The sequence below is a fragment of the Lepisosteus platostomus genome, chromosome 6 (genome assembly GCF_059453375.1).
Source record: "Lepisosteus platostomus isolate fLepPlt1 chromosome 6, fLepPlt1.hap1, whole genome shotgun sequence".
Classification (NCBI taxonomy): domain Eukaryota; kingdom Metazoa; phylum Chordata; class Actinopteri; order Semionotiformes; family Lepisosteidae; genus Lepisosteus; species Lepisosteus platostomus.
The window spans coordinates 20,173,989-20,195,587 of NC_142616.1; the positions used below are offsets into that span (position 1 = coordinate 20,173,989).

A 21,599-nucleotide genomic window follows, 5' to 3' on the forward strand; every position below is an offset into this window, starting at 1 on the left:
GAACTTAACAGGACTGATGCAGGCACATATAATTGTGCTTTCAATTGAATGGATAAAATAGGGGTTTTGGAAGACCGCTTCATCATATATTTGTATTTATTTACATGATATACAGTATTAGAACACACTAGGAGAACATTGAGGAGGTGTAATTTCAGCTTCTTGGTCCATCCACCTTTAGAAAGCTCCTTATTTCCGGTCATTGTCCTAGAAACCAGGAGCCCACTGTATCCCCAGAAGAACAGGGCACAAGGCAGGACTACATGCTGGAAGGAACGCCAGTTGATTACAGGGCATGCAAAAACACTCAGGGACAACTCAGAGACACCTATTAACCTCTCCAGTATGTCGCTGAAGACAGAAAGAAACCAGAGCCATTTAAAAAACCCAGGCGAACATGAAACTAACCTGCAAACTCCACACACAAGCCCGAGCTAAATGTATACAGTTAAAGCAAACATAACAATAACATTGTTCATATAGTAAAGTTTATTAGAATAACAGCCATAATAAGATTCTATACAACGGACACACTCAGTTTAAACACTAGATTTCATAATGTTTCACTTCTTCTGGCTCCTTGCTGGGGTCCCCTCCCCTTTCCAGATAGAGGTTATTGTAAGGATACTGCTTGGGAGCCTGAAAAAGCAGAAAACAGCTGAATTACTAAACATATGACGACAGTTTGTAAACCAGGTATACACCTTCTTGTGTAGAATTTAAATTGTTAAAGGGATGTTATTTTAAACCGAATCATGCAGTGGCAAGACCTTATCTAGAATACTGTAAGCACGTCTGGTCACTATCAGTCCACAGCAGGAAAAGTACAGTAGGTACATTCCCCAGCTTCAAGGAAAGCCCTACACTGACTCATCTTTTTATTATTGTTGTGGACAGTGCCTCTCCCTCAAAGGCATCGACAAAGTCAGCCCAACAGAATCAAAAGTATAAATGATGAATCCAAGGATCTTTTTTCAGCCATTTCTAGAAAGAAAGGATTTCGGCTTCAACATCGTGGCTTGTTCCACACTCCCACAACCCTTAAGGTGAAGAATAACCCTGTGTTCTCTGCTTTAAATCCATTCTCACATACTTCCTGCCTGTGTCCTGCGGTTTGTCTTTCACTTCTGAAGATTTCCACTGAGTTGATTTTGTCAATGCCTTTGAGGATTTTGAATACTTGTATATAAAGCCCCCCTGCAGTCTTCTCTGTTCAAGACTAAAGTCCAAGACTCAACTCCTTCATCTTGTGAGTGTAGGACATTACCCTTAAGATTCGATTAAAAGATCATAAAGCCAACCTCCTCTATATAAGTCCTGTATATGAACCCTGGTAAATCCTAAAGAAAATTAGTTTTGATCATCTCATTTTTTTAGCTCCTCCAGAACGAACTCACCACAGGTTGGTAACAGGGAAATTTCTCTCCAACCCAGAACATGAAGAGCATGAAGCCAACAAATCCTAAGATGTGTTTACACATTGTATGCCAGGGGACCGGGAAGGGGGATGTATCCACTCGGTTCCGGGTGAACATGTCGAAATCCCAGTGCATCTGGTAAGGAAGCACACACACCCTTAGCGGCCTCAAAGAAACAGATCATCACGAAAATAAAAAGAATGCATTCTTAGTAAATCTGCTTTCACATGGAATATTTTTACCCAAACTAAATACAGTTTTACGCTTAAGGCATTTACTTCTTGGTCAAAACTAAAAAGAGAGTATTGAACAGTAAAAAGGGAGCTGTGTGTGCTGCAAATTTATGGTCCTTATAGTTTTGTCTCGTTACATTCCTTGAAATCTTAACAAGATGTCATGATTTTTTTCCTCCCAGTTAAGAACATTAAAACAGCAATCAAGACCCGAGCTGCTTTTCGCTTATTGTCACGGGGACTGAGTGTTTCACCTGAATCTCTCAAGCAGAGTTTAGAGGTGATGGTGAGGTCATCACTAATCCCAGAGTCCATTTATCTCACATTTCAGTCCTGCGGTTTAGGGATATGCTGGATATTTAATTGCCCATTTGTTTTCAACAGTTCTTAAAAGGTAACATTATTTTCAACAAAATAGATTGTTAATAATGTTTACAATAATCATGATTAATAACAAAAAAATGCTAGGATTTCAGAGGGCAAGGAGTACACTGCTTACTACACAGAGATAGAGTGAAGAGGCAAGGACTTGAAATTCACAAGGTATTTCATTGTAAAATAAACACTGAAAATGCAAAACATTCACTGTATCCTTCGGGAAACTCGTTAAATCATAATAAGGATGAACAATCTGGCACAAGGTTTTATGCTGCTAACACAAACCTAAACCATAGGTACGCACAGCTTTACAAAAAATAGCAACAAGATAAAACTATCATGAGGATTTCAAGAAGAGAAAAACTTTTCTCAATATTGCCATGGACAATTAAGTTTTTAAGTGTTCCTAAAATCTTCCTTTTGCCAGAACACATCAGGTTTTAAACACCCCTCTGGGAGTTCTCACCAGCTGGAGGCCGAGTGTCACACACTCCTTACCGGCTCTCCCCAGTTCCTCCTGAAGTCAGGGTTGTCCCAGGTGTAATAGGGATCTCTCTCGTGCTGAGATCTGTCGGGAAGCTTGGGATAATCACCAAACCTACACAGAAGGCAAAACAAACACCATGACATGGGAATCAGGGCCTGCAACTAAACAAATCAAGCCACACTCAGAAAAATGATATTGCAATATTGTTCCTTTGCTCTCCGGCAACATTTCTATGAGCTTACAGAGTATTTTCCTGAACATGCTCCTAAGAATGGAGAAACCTGCATGCACTCTGTTTCAACTGTTCTGCATTTAACAAAGTTCCCCTATGGAAAGCAAACATCTTCACACCTTGAGGTGGGTATCCAGTTTTGGTCTTTTTAATGTCATAAAACTGAACCACAAAAATTAACGTTTGAGACTGTGTGGAAAAAATAAATAGAAAAAAACGCACTTTTTTTTTTTTACTGTAGTTACAATCACACAATCACACATTACTTTAGTTTTTAGGAAAGCTGGTTATGGTAACGGTCAAGCTTAGTTGATAATAAATGCAGGTGAATGGTCATCGACCACCACCTCTAACTTGGGCAAAGTAGCATCTCCCCATTTCCCCATATAGTGGATAAAGAGGGACCACAGTACCCCATGCCATCATCGGGGTACGGCTTGTAATCCTCCACCCGCATGTTGTACTTCTTGGCAGCAGCGGCCCTCTCCTCAGGGGTTTTGGGGTACGGTCCAGGCAGCATATCCTTAGATACGCCAGAGGCTGTCAAACAGTAAACAGCAGAAAGGTTTCAACACAGAATAGAAAGTCAAGGGTCAATTGCTAACTTCATAACGTCTTCTAAAAATCTGGGGTTTTATGTTGGAATGGAAATATACGAGAACATCGGTATAGTTCAAGAAAACGTCTTAAACACTCGTGCAGGTCTCACCCCGTATCATCATGTCTACCCAGACAAATGTCAGTATTTTTTATAAGGTACATTTACCACTAGATTGAAAAGATGAAATACTATTAAACCCTAACAGTTCAATACTACTTATATTTGAAGGTGTACCCAAATTGTTCTCAACAGCCAAAACTTGCATTTACAACACTTTTATTTTTGAGACTTAGAAGGAAATACTTTCCCTTTCAAAAAAAAAAAGCAAAACATCGCCAATGTAAACAGAGCGAAGCGATGAACTTGGAAAGGTTGGAACACGTCGTCATCAGAAACGCGACATTAAAGATGTAAGATAGAACACATTTCTGTTCGTGACCTTAAACCTCCCGCAAACTCACACAAAAGTGGCCACCGAAAATCGGAAGATTAGTGCATCTATACCAAACTGAGCTATTTTCGATGATTCGATTATTTCCCAAGGTTAGATGCTTTCTTCCTTTCTACCCAAGCAATGCCCTTTTGTATATTTCTGAGCGTCCAAACAACGCCCCCATTCCAGGAGTTATTAAGATGCAGGATATGTAAGCGGAAAGCCCACCTGCCCTGGCCCCGGACACAAGCGCACTCACGCCCGTCCATTTCCCCTTGGACAGGGTGCGGACCCAGCGGACACCCTGCGCCGCCATGTTGCCTGATCAGCTCGGAAACACCGATTACGCATGCGCGAGCCCTGAGGCTACGGAACCTGAGAGGGACGGAAGATTAAAAAAAAACCAGTACTGAAGATCACTGGGGAGGGAGTTCATAGCAGGTTGACTTTTATTGGGAGGTATTGTTTATCAGCAATTCCCCTGCCTATCTGGAATTATATTTCATTAAAATGTGTGTTTGCAAATGTTAACACTGAAGAGAAGTACTGCTTGACTAAACTTCAGTCAAGTGTAAATGTACTACTGTGTGTGTTATTTTTACAGTATTTCTGCTCTCCTGATAATCAAATCTGCGTAATAAAGAATATTATTATTCTTGTGGCCAGAGTTATTAATTTGAGTGAAAGGATGACGTTTAATATATAACTGCACTTACAATGCAGACAAATGCCAGATGATGACAGTTTGTTAAACATACAGTATGATCTCCAGATACCAACTCAAGATAACAATAGATCAAATCAAATCAAATCAAAGTTTATTTATCAAATGCACAACAATACGGCGTGCAGCAGTAGTTGCTGGCAATGAATTGTCTTTTTCTGCGAGCTCACAAAAATTACAAGAATCACAAAAATCACAAAAATTCACAAAAACACAAAAATCACAAAATTGAGGTTACATTTTTGAAATTGAATAAAACTCAATATGAGTAGAGCTGCTATGTGTCCATGGTGTATACAATATATACAAGTAGTGCAGTTATGCTGAATACAGTGAAAACTGTGTGTCCTTGTAGCCATTACAGGTGATTTACTGAAGGAGCTGCAGGTTGGCAATTTAGCAGTCTTATTGGAGTCTGTTGGACTTGGACCGAATGCTTCAGTACCCTTTACCAGACGGTAGGAGGGAAAACAGTTTGTGACTGGGATGACTGGGGTCATTGAGAATGGACCTGGCCTTCTTCAGACATCTAGCTGAGTAGATATCCTGGATGTTTGTTAGCTCACAACCGGTGATGAGCTGCGCTGACTTCACCACCCTCTGCAGTACTTTGCGATCCCGTGCGGAGCAGCTCCCATACCAGGCAGTGATGCAACCAGTCAGGATGCTCTCAATAGTGCACCTGTAGACGTTGGCCTGGATATGTGACGGCATGCCGAACTTCTTTAGCCTGCGGAGAAAGAATAGGCCCTACTGTGCTGTCTTGACCACGGTGTTGGTTTAGTGGGTCCAGGTTAAATCCTCTGAGATGTTAACTCCCAGGAACTTAAAGCTGCTGACCCTCTCCACTGCAGTCCCATTGATGTGAATAGGTGTGTGGTCTCCACCCTGATGTTTCCTATAGTCTACAATCATCTCCTTAGTCTTACTGATGTTCAGAGCGAGGTTGTTCTCCTGGCACCATACTGGCACCACTCCTCAGATGGTGCTATTACTCAAAACACTTGAGGTAATCCTACAGTCAATAAAAATATCTAAGAAGTGGTATTTCCATTCGATCACAATTTCTGTGCCCTAGACGATTTAATTCTTTTTTTTAAAAAAACGTACTATATTCCAAACTAGAAATGACAACAACTATCACAATGCGGGGAAGCAGGATCAGTGTATGTTTTCCCTCCCGCCGGTAGACGGCGCTGTCCTGCTGGCGCGCCCCTCGCAGAGCGGCCTGTCTTACAGGTTTCAGATTCTTTGGCAGCCAGTGTGTGTGTTTACAGTCTCCCTGCCTGGCGCTGCGGCGGTGGAAACACCTTCTGGATGTAGCAGTTATTGTCGTGCGGTTTGAAATGACTACGCATTAAGTAACAGAGACCGATATCATCTGGTTTTGTTGTATTTCCTACCGAAAGAACGGGTGTCAAAGTGAAAAAAAAAACTGAATCTCCGGAGCTCAGAAATGGCAGCAGCAACTGCCGTGGCTGAAGCGGATCCTGCGGGTACCGAGGGTGGTACCGGATTCTCCGGGGTCCAGAGTTCGGGCTGGAGTGAGTCTCAGCTCCGCAAGTACCCCTTCCCAACCCAGCCCATACCCAGGCTGTCCTACAGAGACCCCAGAGCTGAGATTCTAATAGACAACGAGGTAAGGAGACTTTGTTGTGGTTTCATTTTTGCATGATATTGTCTTGAATGTAGAATATTGTTTCCTGCTTCACCAAGCGTGCGGCGGTTTTCGTGCCTGCTGTGTTCCAGCTGAGTGTTAATTCGACACTGACGTCCTTGCCTGACGAAGACAGTCTATATCCAAAATTAAGAATTGTTTTTTTAGAAAATGCGATAAGACTGACTGTTAAACGTGTGGTGTCGTTCTAAAAATAGTACTCTTTTAAGTGTTTTAGAGCTCCTTAAGACAATACAAGTACTAACCAGCATTTATTTTGAAATGTTATATGGCATTTGTTATAAAAGATTAGAAAAATAATTTTAAGCCATTAATGCATTAAGGTCATCACAATGTATAACACGTTATTTACGATCTTGAAGAGTGTGTAATGTTTAAAATCTTGGAGATCTTACATATGACAATTCTCACTGTTACTTGGAGACTAAGCACATAATATAGGAGAAACTCTCAGGAGTTTTTGTTGACCGTTTTGTCCCTGTGGAAAAGAACATATTGATTGAGTCAGCTGAAGTTACTTCAATTGTATTTTGTGTCAAATAGAAATATATTTTCCCTTGTATGCCAAGTAAAGTCCCTCTTTAAATATATGAGAAAAGACTGGAGAGAGAAAACGAGCATGTGTTTTCTAAGACAGACACATCAGTCACCATTACTGCAGGATACATTCATCAGAATAGACAGGTTTTGGAGCTCACTTCTAAATACCTTTTAATTGATCCTCTATCAGCTTCAGGGAGCAGACTCTAGATAAAACAGTGTAGAAGTGCAGAAGACAAACCTGAAACTGGATCAGAATATTTTACAATAAGTAGGTGGAAAACAAAAAAAAATGTTGGTGCTGTATTTAATAATGACAATTGGAAGGTAACTGGTAGTAACCTTGGCCTTATTCATAAAACTGTAGTAACTATCATATTGTAAATGCAGTACACCATAAGAATCTAATGGTAATCACATTCTTGTTAATCTCATAATCACAATAATATTCTCAAAATATCAATGTCTTTTTGGTGCCAGTGTTTCTAAGACATTAGAGGCACTGTAGGGGCTATAGGCACAACATTGTGTAAGTGGTCAACTTTTACCTACGTACTCAAATGTGATTCTCTTCATATTAGATTTGGACAAATGTGCCATCTCTCATAACATTAGTAGAAGATGTAGGTGAAGAAATTTATATTTACTAAATATACTTCTTCCTCTGTTACATTGTTAACTTCTCAGTCTCACTCCTCTAATTTCTAAAAGAAAATGCGATGGTGCTTCTGCACAGCCTTGTGGCTCCATTATTGGGTCTTTCATTTTGAATTAACATGTGGGAAAGCTGTAAACTGCCTTAAAATGTGGGGGGGGCGGTTCTATGGAGTTTTATGTTTGCAAGTTAGGAGGAGCTGCTGTAAAAAGGACAGCTGGGGACTCTCCCACCTATTGACACTCAGGGACTTCCACTGGGAAGATGGCTTCAGTGTATAGCCTCATCTGCAAAATGCCTGGGATCGGGATGCACTGTAATGGCTTTAATGAGTTGTCCTAGGCATCGCAGAAAACAGGCAAACCATTCTGTAACAGCATCTTCTCAGCGTGATTAAAGTTGCTAAGACCTGAAGAAGGGCTTCTGGTTCCTTTGTGGCCTTTGTGAATGTTGCCCTGCTATGCTAGTACCTGCACCGATATCCCAGTTTCTGTGCAGATCCTTTGCTGGCAGGGCTTCGTTTTTTAAATTTGAATTCCATTTTTTCAGCTGGTGTGGTGGGAGCAGCCCTGACATCCGCAAGTAAATGTTGGAGTGTTTGTGTTTTTATTGACTGGTTGTGTTTGCAGTGCTAGCAAAGTTCCTGTTTGATTATTGCGGCTGCTATAGTCCCTTCAAAATGGAGTATGCTATGCCTGAGCTTTGCATACACACGACCTCACATACACAAGACGTCTTTACCTCATCTTTGCAATTTAAGAAGTGCATACCTGTGTGTGCACTGTTACACATAGGTAAATTATGGCTGGAGAGGCAAGAGTGTAATTTCTGCCTTAAGGGTAATTGGGTTCTACTATAATGGCTTTAGTGAGGTTTAGTGATTACCTGCATTCTCAAGTAAAATGTTAGTTGTCGACTAGAGGTGTTTTTAACACTTTAAGAAATGTATAAATGTTCATAAGAGAAATTGTGTATCTGATTATAATATATTATTAGGATTTCAACACAAGATTTTTTTTTCCTTTTGGGTACAACAGCGTGACACGTTAATATTGCGTTACACCGTCGCAATCCGTTTTAAAGCTGGGCTGTGTCGAAAAAAAATATTTCGCCATCTCGGCGAGTTGCCTCGTCCTTATGGTCTGGAGGAGCCTGAATGAACTGCTACACTTTAACCGATAACAGGCTTCTTTCGAAAGGCTATTATTTTGCAAGCCGTGATTTTTTTTTAATGCAAGCCTGCGCGTTACATTTTCTGCACACGAAGATTGTTCAATTTTTTTTTTCCTGCTTCCTACTCTGTCTCGCAACTACCCTGCAGGTCTGCGGTTGGAGCTGATAGTTTCGAGTGTGGAGCAGGCTGTACTCGGAGGTGCCCCACGTGCTCAGATTGAGTACGCTCCTTCTGTCACGTAGCACAGTGCTCGAGAAAGCATCATCCCTGCCGCGTGCCAGAATGGTTACTTATTCATGGTGCGCGTGGGGCCAGCCTTCTCCAGTTGCTAGTTTAGGTCACAACAGGTGCGCGGGAGTTGTTCTAAACTTAAAGGGCTGTTATTTTATAAAGGACGCGGCTTCTTAAATAAAGCAGCCTATCAAAATGCTTAAATATATGGTTCACCTGATTTTCAAATCTGGAAACAAAAACGCAAGCATTAAATCGTATCACAGAGGTTCTGTTACCTTATTGCTAGTTCGGGGTTTCTTTTTCATGAATGTAAACGACGATGTTTGAATACAGACTGACAACTGTCTTTGTGAATCTGAAGGGGTATTACTGTTGAATGAGCTGGCAGTGGGGTTCTTCTTTATTCTTTAAAAAATCTGCTATCAGCCTGCTTTTAGGAAGAATTTTGATTTGAAATGTCTATTTTATTTCTCTCCATCCCTAACTGACTTATTCCTACAGTACTATAAAGTAGGACTGAATAATAAAATAAAATCCCACCCTTTGAAAAACGTTTTTTTTTTCTCTCCAGCCCTCACTTGTTTGTCTTAAGATCTTGGATCCCAGAAGACGTGTTGTGTAGTAATGTGTGACACGTTTTGTTTGGTGAGGAGGAAACTAATGTCATTAACGTTTATCCCGGGAAGGGGATTTTTTTTAGAAATCCTCAAAGGCAGCTTTACAAATGTCTGTTTCCATTCACAGAGGAATGAAGACGCTTGCTGCTGAGGGATGAGAAACATGTAGCAGTTTTTCTCTGTCTAGCACACTGTCCCTGGCCGTCCCCGAGTTTCCCCTCACACACACTGTCGAGAGGAGGCCATTCAGCCCATCCAGCCTCGCGGTAGTTAGTAGTTAGATCTCATCCAGCAGTTTCCTGAAAGAAACCAGGGTATGGGCTTCAACAACATGGCTGGGCAGCTTCTTCCTGTAAAAAGATGCCTGTCAGGGATGCTGCAGGTAAAAGCAGCCCTGGGCGCTTGTTGATTTTTTAGCTTGCTCTGAAGATATGCAATTGCAATTTGTAAACTGGAGAAAAGAAAGTCAGATTGGCGAGACCTGCTGCTCCAGGCCCTGTTCAAATACCACTTTGGGCGATGTACGCAGTGACGCACAGATGGCAGCATCCGTAGGTGTGGAAGGGCTTTTGATGACGTGAGGCTGCAGCGCCCTAGCAGCTGAATGTGGGGAGCGTGAGTCATGCTCCGGTCTTCCGTACACTGCTCTCCCAGCTCACGTGTGAGGCTCTAATTGAACTTGGGTGGAACAGTCTCGTCCTGTGTTGTGTGTGTGGGTCCTCTGGGGACCCTGTAGGAGGCTGAGTAGTAGCCATTGACCCCCTACCTTATACCCCTTTTCTTCTGCTCCCCAATCAAGATCCAGTAAGTAGTTAGGAGGCCGTTCCCAAGTGTTAGAAATAGGAAAATTAAAGCAAAACATTATTTTATGCGCAAAATATTGTGCTAGTTTTTGGATCCATTTCAAAATGTGAATTTTGATTTTTCTTAAGTGGCAACGAATTTGACAAACCGTAAGCAAGAAACAAAAGTGATGGCCTTTTCAGTATTGTTTGGTAAGCTGTTTTGTTTCTCATGTTTAGGGAGCTTTCCTGTAGATTTCTTAAGCCATTGATTAGTACTTTCATAAATCTGGTACAAAGTTTCTGCATTAGTGAAAATATATAGATTCACCTTATTCTAAAGTGAGAAAGAGGTCCTTGTTAATTGAGTGAAGCAAAGATGTTTATGACTCTAAAATTACAGATTACTTTACAGTGGCTAGTATATTTAATTTCTTGTTGGTTTCCCTTTTGTTTTTTTGAATTTAAACAAAAAATGTTTTTTCACAGGAACCAGTTGTCCTAACAGACACCGACCTTGTCTATCCGGCACTCAAATGGGACTTAAACTACCTGCAGGAGAACATAGGAGGGGGAGATTTTTCTGTGTATATCGCTCAAACCCACAAATTCCTGTACTACGACGAAAAGAAAATGTCAAACTTTGAGAACTTCGCTCCCAAGTCGAGACGCGTGGAAATGAAATTTCAAGAGTTTGTGGACAAGATGCATGAGATGGAAAAAGCAGGAGGAGATGAAAGGTAATTTACCAGTGAGTGGAACTGAAAATTATTTTTGGTGTTCCTTCATTTTGTTCCCTTGAATTACCGGAGGTGGCAGGGAAATGTTCCACTAGCATGGCCCTCTCCTGCCACAGTGGAGCACTTCTGCTAAAACTGTACCACACGTTGATGGATAAGAGACCATAAATGTTGCATTTGCAGTCCGATGTGCTGGAAAACCATTCACTGTGAGAAGCTGAACAATTGTTGTTATTGCTTTTAATTAAAAACATTAAGAGAGTTAACAACTGGGGGAAAAGTGCTGTGGATTATTGGAAGAGCTTTGCAGTTCTAGAAGTCAAGAATCAAAGTTAAGTACTTAAACAGCACAAACATTCCTGGTCAAGGAACATTGTATGAAGTGAGGATCCAAGCAGACCAATATGCAAAAGTATCATGAGAGCTTTTCTGCAGATGTGTCAGTCAGTAGAATGTTTGGTCATATTTCATGAATTGAAAATGCTTTTGGACATGACCGTGTATTCAAGCAGTTTGGATAGCTACTTTGGGTCCCAACCACCATGCCATACACACGATTCCCCCAATACTGACTTCTCAGCCTTGCCAATTATCTTGAATTATTTGTATGGGTCTTTGTTTAAGTACTTTAAGTATGGGAAGTGGCTGATGCTGAAACATCTTAGATAAAATATCTGGAGAATGCATTTGTGATAATCCAGCAGTAGAGCAAAAACAAGTTTGCTCATCTTGTGAACAAAGCAATGGGCAGTAAGCAGAGGGAAGGGTCAGTGAAGACCCGTTCGGAGGAGGTTGAAAGCCAGCTGTGAAGGGGAGTGGAACAAGAACCGTAGCTCTATGCATTAGCTTTTATGATCATTATATAAGCAGAAGTGGTCCAGTCATTTAAATAAACTGCTAAAATAGTTGCAGTAGAAAGCTTGAATGCTGAGTTGTAACCTTTCTTAATTTCAGGGTTTATTTGCAGCAGACGCTGAACGACACAGTAGGACGGAAAATAGTGGTGGATTTCCTGGGCTTTAACTGGAATTGGATCAACAAGCAGCAAGCCAAGCGAAACTGGGGGCAGCTGACATCAAACCTGCTTCTCATAGGCATGGAAGGTAGTGACGGGGCTTCCTGCCACTTTGGGTGCAGCATGGTCCTTTTGGTGTTGTCTTAGCATGTTTCTCTATTTGTACATACAAGCGGACATTAACCGCTAAGGACCTAGATGTATCAAGAATGCATGGTTCCTCATGTTTTCTGGAGTGTAGCGATCTACTTCATAAAACGGCAGGTCTTGCATTTTGTCACTTCTGTGTGCATTTTGAATGACACGTTTCTATATTGTATTGAAGAATGAGCCATCTTTTATAATTACATTTTTTTCTTATGGACACTCTACTGAGAAAACGAGAACAGTAATTTGATCATTTACTCTGATCCAGCTTATCAGGATATTTATTTGTTGGGTCCAGATGTGCTGAAAATTGCATCATTAAAAGTGAATACTGTGTAAATTCTACACCCTGGTGCATGTAAGGAGTTGGGTTGTAATTTCCTCTCTTGTTCTTTGTAGGAAATGTGACCCCAGCCCATTATGATGAGCAACAGAACTTTTTTGCACAAATTAAGGGTTACAAGAGATGCATACTCTTCCCTCCTGATCAGTTCGACAGGCTGTACCCATTCCCCGTTCATCACCCATGTGACCGACAGAGCCAGGTGAGCTCTCGGGCAGGGTGGGGCCTGGATCAAACCTGCCAGTTGCCAATGTCAACCCCAGACCTTCGCAGGAGGCCTCCCCCAGCTGCCGGAAGACAATCTTTCAGCACGCGACACATGTTCTTTGGGATTAACAGGCATGCTGTGTGTGCTGTTGTGGTCCAGGCTTAATACTAAGATTAGAGTGCATATCCAAGGGAAGAATTTTCCATTTAAATCTAAATAACATAAAAGAAACATCAAAGTGATGTTCAAAGGTCCACTGAGCTGTCATCTTTTGCATAAGAAGCCCAAGCCACGTGGTTTTAAATAATCTAAGCATGAGTGCTTAAAATAATGCAACATTTAGAAAAAGCAACATTATTGCTTTAATATTGTTTTTGTCTTTCTAGGTTGATTTTGAAAACCCTGACTATGAAAAGTTTCCTAATTTCAAAAATGTCATTGGCTATGAGACTGTAGTTGGCCCAGGAGATGTGCTGTATATCCCAATGTACTGGTGAGAGAACAGTTCTAATGTGGTTTAATTTTGTATTGAATTGATTACTTTTGTAATATGTGGCATGGTAGTACAGTGGTTAGCAGTGCTGCCTTGCGAGCCCCAGGGTTCAATTCCTGTGTGGAGTTTGGATGTTCTCCCAGTGCTTGCATGGGTTTTCTCCAGGTGCTCTGGTTTCCTCCCACAGTATGAAGACATACTGGTAGGTTAACTGGCTTCTGTAAGACTGGCCCTGGTGTGAGTGTGTACGTTTGTGTCTGTGTTCATTGTGGACTGGTGTCCTGTCTAGGGGGTCTCCTGCCTTGTGTCCGTTGCTTGCCGAGATGGGCTCTCCTGTGCCCCTGAATTGTATAAAGCAGGTTGAAGAATGATGGATAGAAACTTACATCACTTACAGCTCCCAGAACAAGGCTGTTTGAGTTTTCACTATTGGCCCATCTAATAGCGCAGTGACTGTGGGACATGAGGTGCTTAAAAACAGTACTAGTCTTCAGGATTAGCCACTTAGTGCCACCCAGAACAAAGGAGGCACTTTTTTATAGTCTGTGTTAATATATATATATAGCCTATAAGAATAAATCCACAAAATGTCATTTACAATTTTCTGTTTCAGGTTTAAACAATCATGCCTTTAATGCCTTTAATGAAAGACACGTTTTCCTGACATTTCTGCTTTGTGGCCTATTACGCACTGTTTCAGAGCTTTTTAGATATTTATAAATGTTCTGGATCAACTCGTGCAACCTGCTGTATTCTGCACAGGATAATGCGGCCATAACAGCAGTACTAAACCTAATGGACTCCGACGGAATATACAGGCTCAGGATGTAGAAACACTCGGTGGGCTGGCTGTTTGCCAATGGAGCAGCAACACTGCTGTGCCAGCTGACAAGTCTCCCCTGCCTCCCACTCTTGCTACGAGGCTGTCAGAGACTGATCCAGCTGTGACAACCCCTTCTTCCAGACCAATAGCTCTCGACTTCTTCAGCAAATAGAAGAGAGGATGTTGCCAACCAGCTGCTTAATATTTAGAAGTTCATACTGAGATGCCGTCTCTTCCTGTTCTCCATGGCTGCTCGTGTGTTCATTTAGATTCTGTTTCTCTCTTTGTTGACCTGAGAGGGGCTGTGCTCACAATGGGAGCTCTTGCAGATTATGAACAGCACATGTAGCCTGAAATTAAAAAGTAAATTATTTTTTTTAAATAAGGGTCTGTTTCAACTTGGACAGATTTCTGTTGGGCTAGGATATCACCTAGAACTTGGCAGCATTTGTTAGTCTGTTCATCACAGAACTATTTCTGATCTGCTTTTTAGAAATGTTAAAACATGTACTGTATATAAGCATATTACAGCCAAGGAATACCTATTAGTTCAATTCTTCAGAACACAAGGGGTGCACAATATTTATCGTAATGTACAAGTCATTCTGTTTTAACAATAATCATTGTTTTTTTAAAATTTTTTAGGTGGCATCACATTGAGTCCCTGCTAAATGGAGGAACAACCATCACAGTAAACTTCTGGTACAAGGTAGGAAGCAAAATAATAAAATGAAATATTTAATTTTACAAGCCTCATTTGTATTGTCAATCCAAGCGTGTTAATCCACATGTACAGCTGTGTTTCATCCTTTGCAGAGTTAGTTGTGAAAACATTTCTAGTAAGACTATTTTGATGTATCGCATGGGATTTGATTTGGGGAGAATTAGCATAGGTGCTCATGTCATGCACAAACTGTGTGCATATTTACTTTTCGTATCTGCAGTGTACAAATTGTCAAAACTAAACAAGACAATGTACTGTACTTCTTTGAAGTGAAAAGCTTAACTATCTATATGAAATGAAAAAATACTGATATTTGTGAGTTGGGGGTTTTTAGTTTAGACTCCTAGAACTTTTACTGGTTTTGTTTTTCTTAGGGTGCACCTACCCCAAAAAGGATAGAGTATCCACTGAAGGCTCATCAGAAGGTAGCTATCATGAGGAATATAGAGAAGATGCTGGGAGAAGCTCTGGGGGATCCTCATGAGGTACAGCTGACATGTCCAAGAAATAGAAGGATTTACATATGCAAAAGGTCTAGTTAACTGACATGTACTAGTGGTTTATAAGATCAAGTTCAAGCACGTTTTACAGGAACATCTAAGCTGTGCAAATCAGGCGGCCTTCATTCAAATTAACCTAGGGTTCTGTACATGTTTAATTAATGCTAACTTTCTAAGCCAGGGGTATCAACCTGATCTGCTGATCTGATGTCAGTCTTAATTTCATTTAAATGTAATTTATGCAAGCCAGACATACCATAAATGATCAAAATAGCAGGCACATTCATTACAAGGTATTATGTCTTTGCAGTGTTTTGGTATTCACAACAAAATATCTCCTTTGAATTGCATCTCCACTAGATTACAATTTAGAAGGACGTTACCCTCTGAGTGTGGTACTGTATGTTGTTTTAGTATTATTAACCATGGAGATTTAAAATATAGAATAGATTATATCATATATACAGTATCATTGTTTTATTTATATTTTGTATATTCTATAGAAGTATAATACTGTAGTTGTGGTTATTTGTATTTTGTAAATCTGTCAGGCCAAATTAAATGAGCAACTATATACATCTGTACCTCACAAATGCTTGATTTATGAATTTGTGCTACACTAAAGCATGTATTTTAATACCCGTTTTTCATCTGAATGAAGTAATGTTCACTACAAAGATGATGCATCCTTGTATTAAACATAATATTGTCAAAAAGCAAAGAAAATAATGAAAACATTTCTCTTGTCTGTAAAATGTGACTGAAAAGGACTGAAGAAGATGAGCAGTTGAGAGACATTTGTGTTGCCTTCTGTTGCCTTCAACTTGCTTGCAATATGCAATTCACCAATGTACAATTTGTACATATTTTGTCATAAGCTACTGTACTATGTTAAATCTTCTAAATATCATTGATAAATATACAGTAATGTTTTTATTTGGAAAATTAACCCCCTTATGGTACAGTAACTGAATAGTATTGGGAGATTTTCAGGATCTTGTGTGTGAGTTATGAATTTTACATAGAAAGTAATGGGAACTTAATTTTCATTATGCAACATTTCTCATTCTGAATAGTTTCTGAGGAATGAATTACCTTTGTAGATGTGAGGGAGGGGTCTATATCAGTTGGTAAATTGCAGACTGAAATGTACAAAGTGTAGAATTAGTTACCACAATCATCTGCTTGAAGGACTAGCAAAGCCATTTGATAAATGAGGAGCAGCTCACCTTGTTTCATAATCAGCAGAAGTTATGTATTTTACTGGAAAACAGAACTGGCAAATTCTAAGATGAATATTGTGTAAAAAAAAAAAGAAAATGCAGAACAGTGCTAGAGATCAGTGTAAGAACAGCAGAAAATGTATGAATACAGCTATTGCTCTTTGGCAACGGCTACATATGATACAAAGAAAGTATGTTCTACTAAGAAATACAAACATTTCTAATTCATATAAATGGATATAAAATTGAATTCCTCCCTATAAACCTCACAAGTACTAAGGCCTCATTACTATATTAAAGTATCATCTATTGCAATAGATGCAATTGGAGCAAACTCAGTGAGATTGCTCCAAAATTTGGAGAAGTTTGGGTGACTTGTGTGAACAGGTCAGGTGATGTCAGTTTCTCTCCCACTGCTTTCACGCCAAGAAACATCCCTCACACGCTAATTCTGTGGCCTTATCAAACAAGTGCATGACAACTGATTAAATGAGTCAGACCGTAGAGAACACAGTGAATGCAAGACTGTTACAGTAATGCCACCAAATGTACCTGTTTTGTGCATGGAGTATACAGGCTCAAACAAGACTTGAACTGAATACTTGTTGAGGTCTCTTAACTGCAACTGACCTGTGGGCTCAACAAATGTACTTGACAATGTTTGACAGCCTTGTTCTAGAACTTAAAGTCAAACTCCACAGTATTTTGCAAATTTGAAAAAGATAATAGATCATGCAAAAGAAACTAAAAGGGTGTGCCATATTGAAATAAATCTTAGACCATGTTTTTTCAAATTAAGAAATGTGGCATTTATACACTCTGTGGATTTCTACATATTTTGAGATCAATAAAATTGTTTTTTTTTCTTCAGGTTGGCCCTCTGTTAAACCTCATGATAAAAGGACGATACGATCATGTTTTCAGTTAGTGGCTTCTTGAAGGGACTTTTTGGATGTGTTTTCTGCAGGAGAGACTGAAGTCGGCAGTATCTGTGTGAACTCCGGAGCCAGTATTGCATGGAAGTGCTCTGACACCTTGGAATCTTTTGTCTGTCCTCCAGTTTGCCTTCATTGTCAGAACTTAATTGTTACTGTGGATTCTCCTACCTGTTTTTGTTTCCATAAAATGATTTTGGAAGAATGAAAAGGTTTCCAATCTTTGAGACATTTAATATTGAACATTGCATATATGAAGAAATTTAACCCAGGGTGATGGGAATAATTTAATCACTACAGCTAAAGATGGGTAATACTGAATTGAACTAAAGTATATCAGCAGTTGAGTAAAATATTCCAAATTGGAAACACACTTGCCAGATTGAGTGGGGGCATTATCTTGGAAAAGTGTTTCAAACATAATGAAATCATTTTATTGTTCTCAGATTTGGTAGAATGAGTGATCTCCATTCTTGCTCTTTAAGACTCTGCACCTCAAATTGCACCTCATTTAGGCTGTTGTTTTCCTCCTCCTCGTGAGCTGTTAATGATGTGACGATAAATAGTAAACAGCACAATTGTAGCCATCAAGGAGTGAGGTCAGGGATGTCTGTCTTAGAGTCCTTTCACAAAACATGGGCCTCTTACTTGATTTCATAGCTGAAGACCATTAAGCAGTTTTGAGCTCACCAAAAAATCAGTTCTGTTGAGTTGTAACCCATTTGTAACTTGGTATTCTGCAGCCTGTGTAATTCATATGGTCTCTTTCAGTCTTTTTAAGGTCATTAAGGACATTTTTGATTTGGGCAAAAAATGCCCAAATACAAGTCCAATTTTCCCCCGAAATTATTTTATGTTACCCTGCAACATGTGAAAGGTTTTAGGTCATTCATGGCCTTTGTATAATGTAATGCTGATTTGGAAGTCTTCCCTGACTGTGTGGATGTGTTGGCACAGCATTATGCCTTTGATATACAGTAGTGGTGCATTTGTACACCTACAGCTCCCTGATAATAATTAAGCGTGAGTTCTTCGCTCCAGGTACACAAAGATGTTAACTTTCTACTCATTAAATAAATATACTCAGCTGGTTGCTCCAGAGTGGTCAGACATCTTTAGGTATGTACAGATTATATTACCGCTGCTGAATGTTAGATACTGCATTTCTTTACAGGTATCCCTTGATTCACAAAAGGGAAATGAATGCATCCCTTTTTCCTCTTCTGTATCCTCTTTGCTTGTGTCCAGTTTGACACATTGCAGGGCACTCTTGTGTGACAATTAATGCTGTGTTCCATATTTGGGATGTCTGTAACTTATTCGGCTGAGTTAAAATACCTTTTAAGTTTGTTTGGTATAGTTGTAAATTGTTTAAATGAAAATTGACTGTCATCCTGTAAGGATTCTGTGATGTAGTCATGGATGGATAACAGACCCAGGGTAGGCTGTCATTAAAGCAGCTGATAAATGCATTGGAATTTGCTGAAACCAATTACTTATTAATCTAGGGATACCTGTACTGTTTGTTCTGTGTTATTCTCTTATTACATAAGAGATTTTAGTCTAAAGCAAAGAAGGCTTATTGGAAACAGAACACAAATATACAGTATATTTGTAAGTGATGCACTGAGCAGAGATGACTGAAAATGCTTGTATATATGAGTGTTTTATAACTGAAGGAAAGTTTGTGGCATTTTGAATTTTTGGGGGGCTTAATAGGTTTAAGTTAAATTATTGCTGATTAATTCTAGGATATGCATTTTTGTTAATTGGTATTTTGTAACATTTATATACCGTCTTATGGCATGCCCTCATTGTTCACGTCTGGGCTTTTTTAAAACTGTTTATTACACTCTATATGGTACAGTTTAACTTGTAAATTGATATTGTTAGAATGTGCATAAGCATTATGACAAGTTTGATGTCTTTTATGTTGAAAGTCTAACTGTAAAGTTTGCTTATGATTTCAGTAGAGTTCAGTTTCAGGAAAAAAGCTAAATGTATTCATGCTCCTCAGTTAAATTAATTTAACATACTTTGTAGATGACAGGTCTTTATTTCACCGCTTTATCTTTTAGCCTTTGATGAACTAAGGGAATAGTAAGAGGAGGCCTGCAAAGCCCTCAGAAGGAAGAGCAGATGATGAACAGTTAATTTCAGTTTATAGGTCCTCCAGTCCATAACTCAGTTGTGTCCTAATACCCGGCTGAATGGGTACCCTAGGTATTATCATACCCTCACTCTAGGTACACTCCAGTCCTGGTCCTGGATGCGCACACACCTGCTGGGGTTTATTTCAGTTCTCAGTTAAGTAATTAAGCACGTAATTGACATAACAATAGGATGAATTTAAACTGTTTCTCAGCTCTTAAACTTGTTGGAAACTATTGCCTTTCATAAGAATATAAAAATCCAGAGCAAATGCTCCAATCAAGCATCCAATTAAGTAACTAAAATCATCTGTAATAAAAACCAGCAGGTATGAGGGCTTCGAAGACCATTCACGGTGCTAAATGACATCCCTAGATTTTTTTCAGCATTGGTGTATTTTTGGGAATCCAGTGCCACATAGAATTTTGTGACTTTTCTAAAAATATTAGCATTGTGAATTGTGCCGTTATTCATTTTTATTAAATTAAATTCATTAGATAATTTGACACGTGCAGTTATTTTCTAGAACCTTTTTCAGTTACAGTATGTGAGAACGGGATCATTGGATTTAAGTTTAGAGTGCCTATTTGTAATGAAGATCTTAAAAATACCCTAATTTCTGAAACATTCAGTAATAATATGGTCCTTCTAGAATACATAAGCATTTCTTGACCCGATATTTTGAGGGTTTAAGTAATCCTTTGCCACACCTTCATTGCCAGTAAATTTTGGAGATGGCTAAGAGGTTAGTAGTGATGTTGAAAATAATTTTCAAGACTCCTCTATTTTCTAGAGATGTCTTTATATTGGCCAATTCAGCATTTCTTGTGAAACGTATGAACAGTAAGTGAAATTAACTTACTTTCACAAGCTTTAAAGATCCCATTTTTATATTTTGGTGTTTATTCAACATTGGATAAACCTAACATTTGGATTCTTTTTCGATCATTCAGTATGGAGTTGCATGGAGTTTTTTCACTTCATTATATTTTTTCATTTTAATGTAGTTGTCTTCTAGGAATTTGCTTAATGTTATTTTTAAGAGCAAAGGCAGTTGCTGATAAGAATGCACACCTTCATTTTTGTATAAAATGCAATAAAGTTACCAATGCTTAGGGAGAGAACCATTATTTCCTATGTTAATAAGCACAAATGTCAAAGAATAACTGGTGGCTTGCTCACATGGTGTCTCATTTCAACATAGAAAGCAAACTTAAGTGTTATTGTGCATTAATACCAAAAGACATTTACTGTAGAAACTAGCAATCCTTTTAAACGGTTGTTTTCATGTACAGCTGGAGCATGATCTTATGTAAAAACCTAGCAAAGGATACAGGGAAAGGTTTCCCTAACCTTTAACGATCGCTCTTCCATAGCTTCAATTACTTGCCTGTCACAATAGGAAATCTAAGTTTTAAACTGGAACAAGCAAAGCACCCTATCTTGTGGTTTGAGAATTTGACTCCCTTGTCAGGTTTAGGTAGAGATCACTTTATTGGCCATATACAATTTCTTGTATTAGGAATTTCTTTTTGCATACCCCAGCTTGCTCTCCATGAGACACACAGACAGGGAGAGAGAAGCCTGGGGTCAGAGCACAGGGTCAGCCATTTATACAGCACCCCTGGAGCAGCTGGGGTAGAGCAAAACAGCTTGGACTTTAACAAGAAACATTTTAACAAACTAAATTCCTAATGTTTTACTGTGCCAACCACTGTGTTTTATTTCTGTACAGCACTGGCATCCTATCTATTGATGCTGCTCTTTGACTGTTGAATGCTGTTTAAGACAGGCTGCTGCTGTTTGTTTAAAAATACATTTTCAGCAAAACAGGGAGGCTGTATTTATTAAACACTGGGCCCTGTTCTTTACCGTAGTGGGCATAACTAAATTAAATTGCATTCGTGACTTGCTGAATATTGACTGAACAAATATAAATGCTGCATGTAAAAATGTACATTTGACATAATTAAAGTTAATGCTTTGCCTTTTGGTTTTCTATTGGTCATCTTATTAGTGTCTTTGTTCCATCCGGTCATTTATTTCCTTCTTAGTATATGTTTTGTTTTTCTTACTGATTTTATAAAAGTAAGTGGTTTAACAAAATGTAT

The 21,599-nt window shown here is 39.3% G+C and overlaps 2 protein-coding genes across 2 annotated transcripts; one reads left to right on the top strand and one right to left on the bottom strand.

The window, feature by feature from the left end:
• Nucleotides 1-471: 471 nt before the first annotated feature.
• ndufb8 (NADH:ubiquinone oxidoreductase subunit B8) lies at nt 472-4,151 on the bottom strand. The gene is made up of 5 exons (XM_088634685.1): nt 4,011-4,151; nt 3,162-3,288; nt 2,528-2,627; nt 1,398-1,553; nt 472-639 (listed from the first exon to the last, which is right to left on the bottom strand). Exons 1-5 carry the CDS (start codon nt 4,096-4,098, stop codon nt 547-549), a joined length of 564 nt encoding a protein of 187 aa, XP_088490811.1. The 5' UTR covers nt 4,099-4,151; the 3' UTR covers nt 472-546.
• A 1,598-nt stretch (nt 4,152-5,749) lies between these two features.
• Nucleotides 5,750-21,480, top strand: hif1an (hypoxia inducible factor 1 subunit alpha inhibitor). Its single transcript, XM_088634686.1, has 8 exons — nt 5,750-6,145; nt 10,676-10,926; nt 11,881-12,029; nt 12,488-12,633; nt 13,026-13,132; nt 14,601-14,664; nt 15,054-15,164; nt 17,274-21,480. The coding sequence occupies exons 1-8, from the start codon at nt 5,963-5,965 to the stop codon at nt 17,328-17,330; spliced, it is 1,068 nt and encodes a 355-aa protein (XP_088490812.1). The 5' UTR covers nt 5,750-5,962; the 3' UTR covers nt 17,331-21,480.
• Nucleotides 21,481-21,599: the final 119 nt, after the last annotated feature.

Excerpts from the sequence above, each read along its gene's own strand:
- hif1an (XM_088634686.1), top strand. The coding sequence starts at position 5,963 with ATGGCAGCAGCAACTGCCGTGGCTGAAGCGGATCCTGCGGGTACCGAG. Across the intron at positions 10,927-11,880 it reads AAAGCAGGAGGAGATGAAAG|GGTTTATTTGCAGCAGACGC; the intron begins GTAATTTACCAG and ends TCTTAATTTCAG. Across the intron at positions 15,165-17,273 it reads CTCTGGGGGATCCTCATGAG|GTTGGCCCTCTGTTAAACCT; the intron begins GTACAGCTGACA and ends TTTTTTCTTCAG.
- ndufb8 (XM_088634685.1), bottom strand. The coding sequence starts at position 4,098 with ATGGCGGCGCAGGGTGTCCGCTGGGTCCGCACCCTGTCCAAGGGGAAA. Across the intron at positions 3,289-4,010 it reads TGTGTCCGGGGCCAGGGCAG|CCTCTGGCGTATCTAAGGAT; the intron begins GTGGGCTTTCCG and ends ACTGTTTGACAG. Across the intron at positions 1,554-2,527 it reads GGAGGAACTGGGGAGAGCCG|ATGCACTGGGATTTCGACAT; the intron begins GTAAGGAGTGTG and ends CTTCCTTACCAG.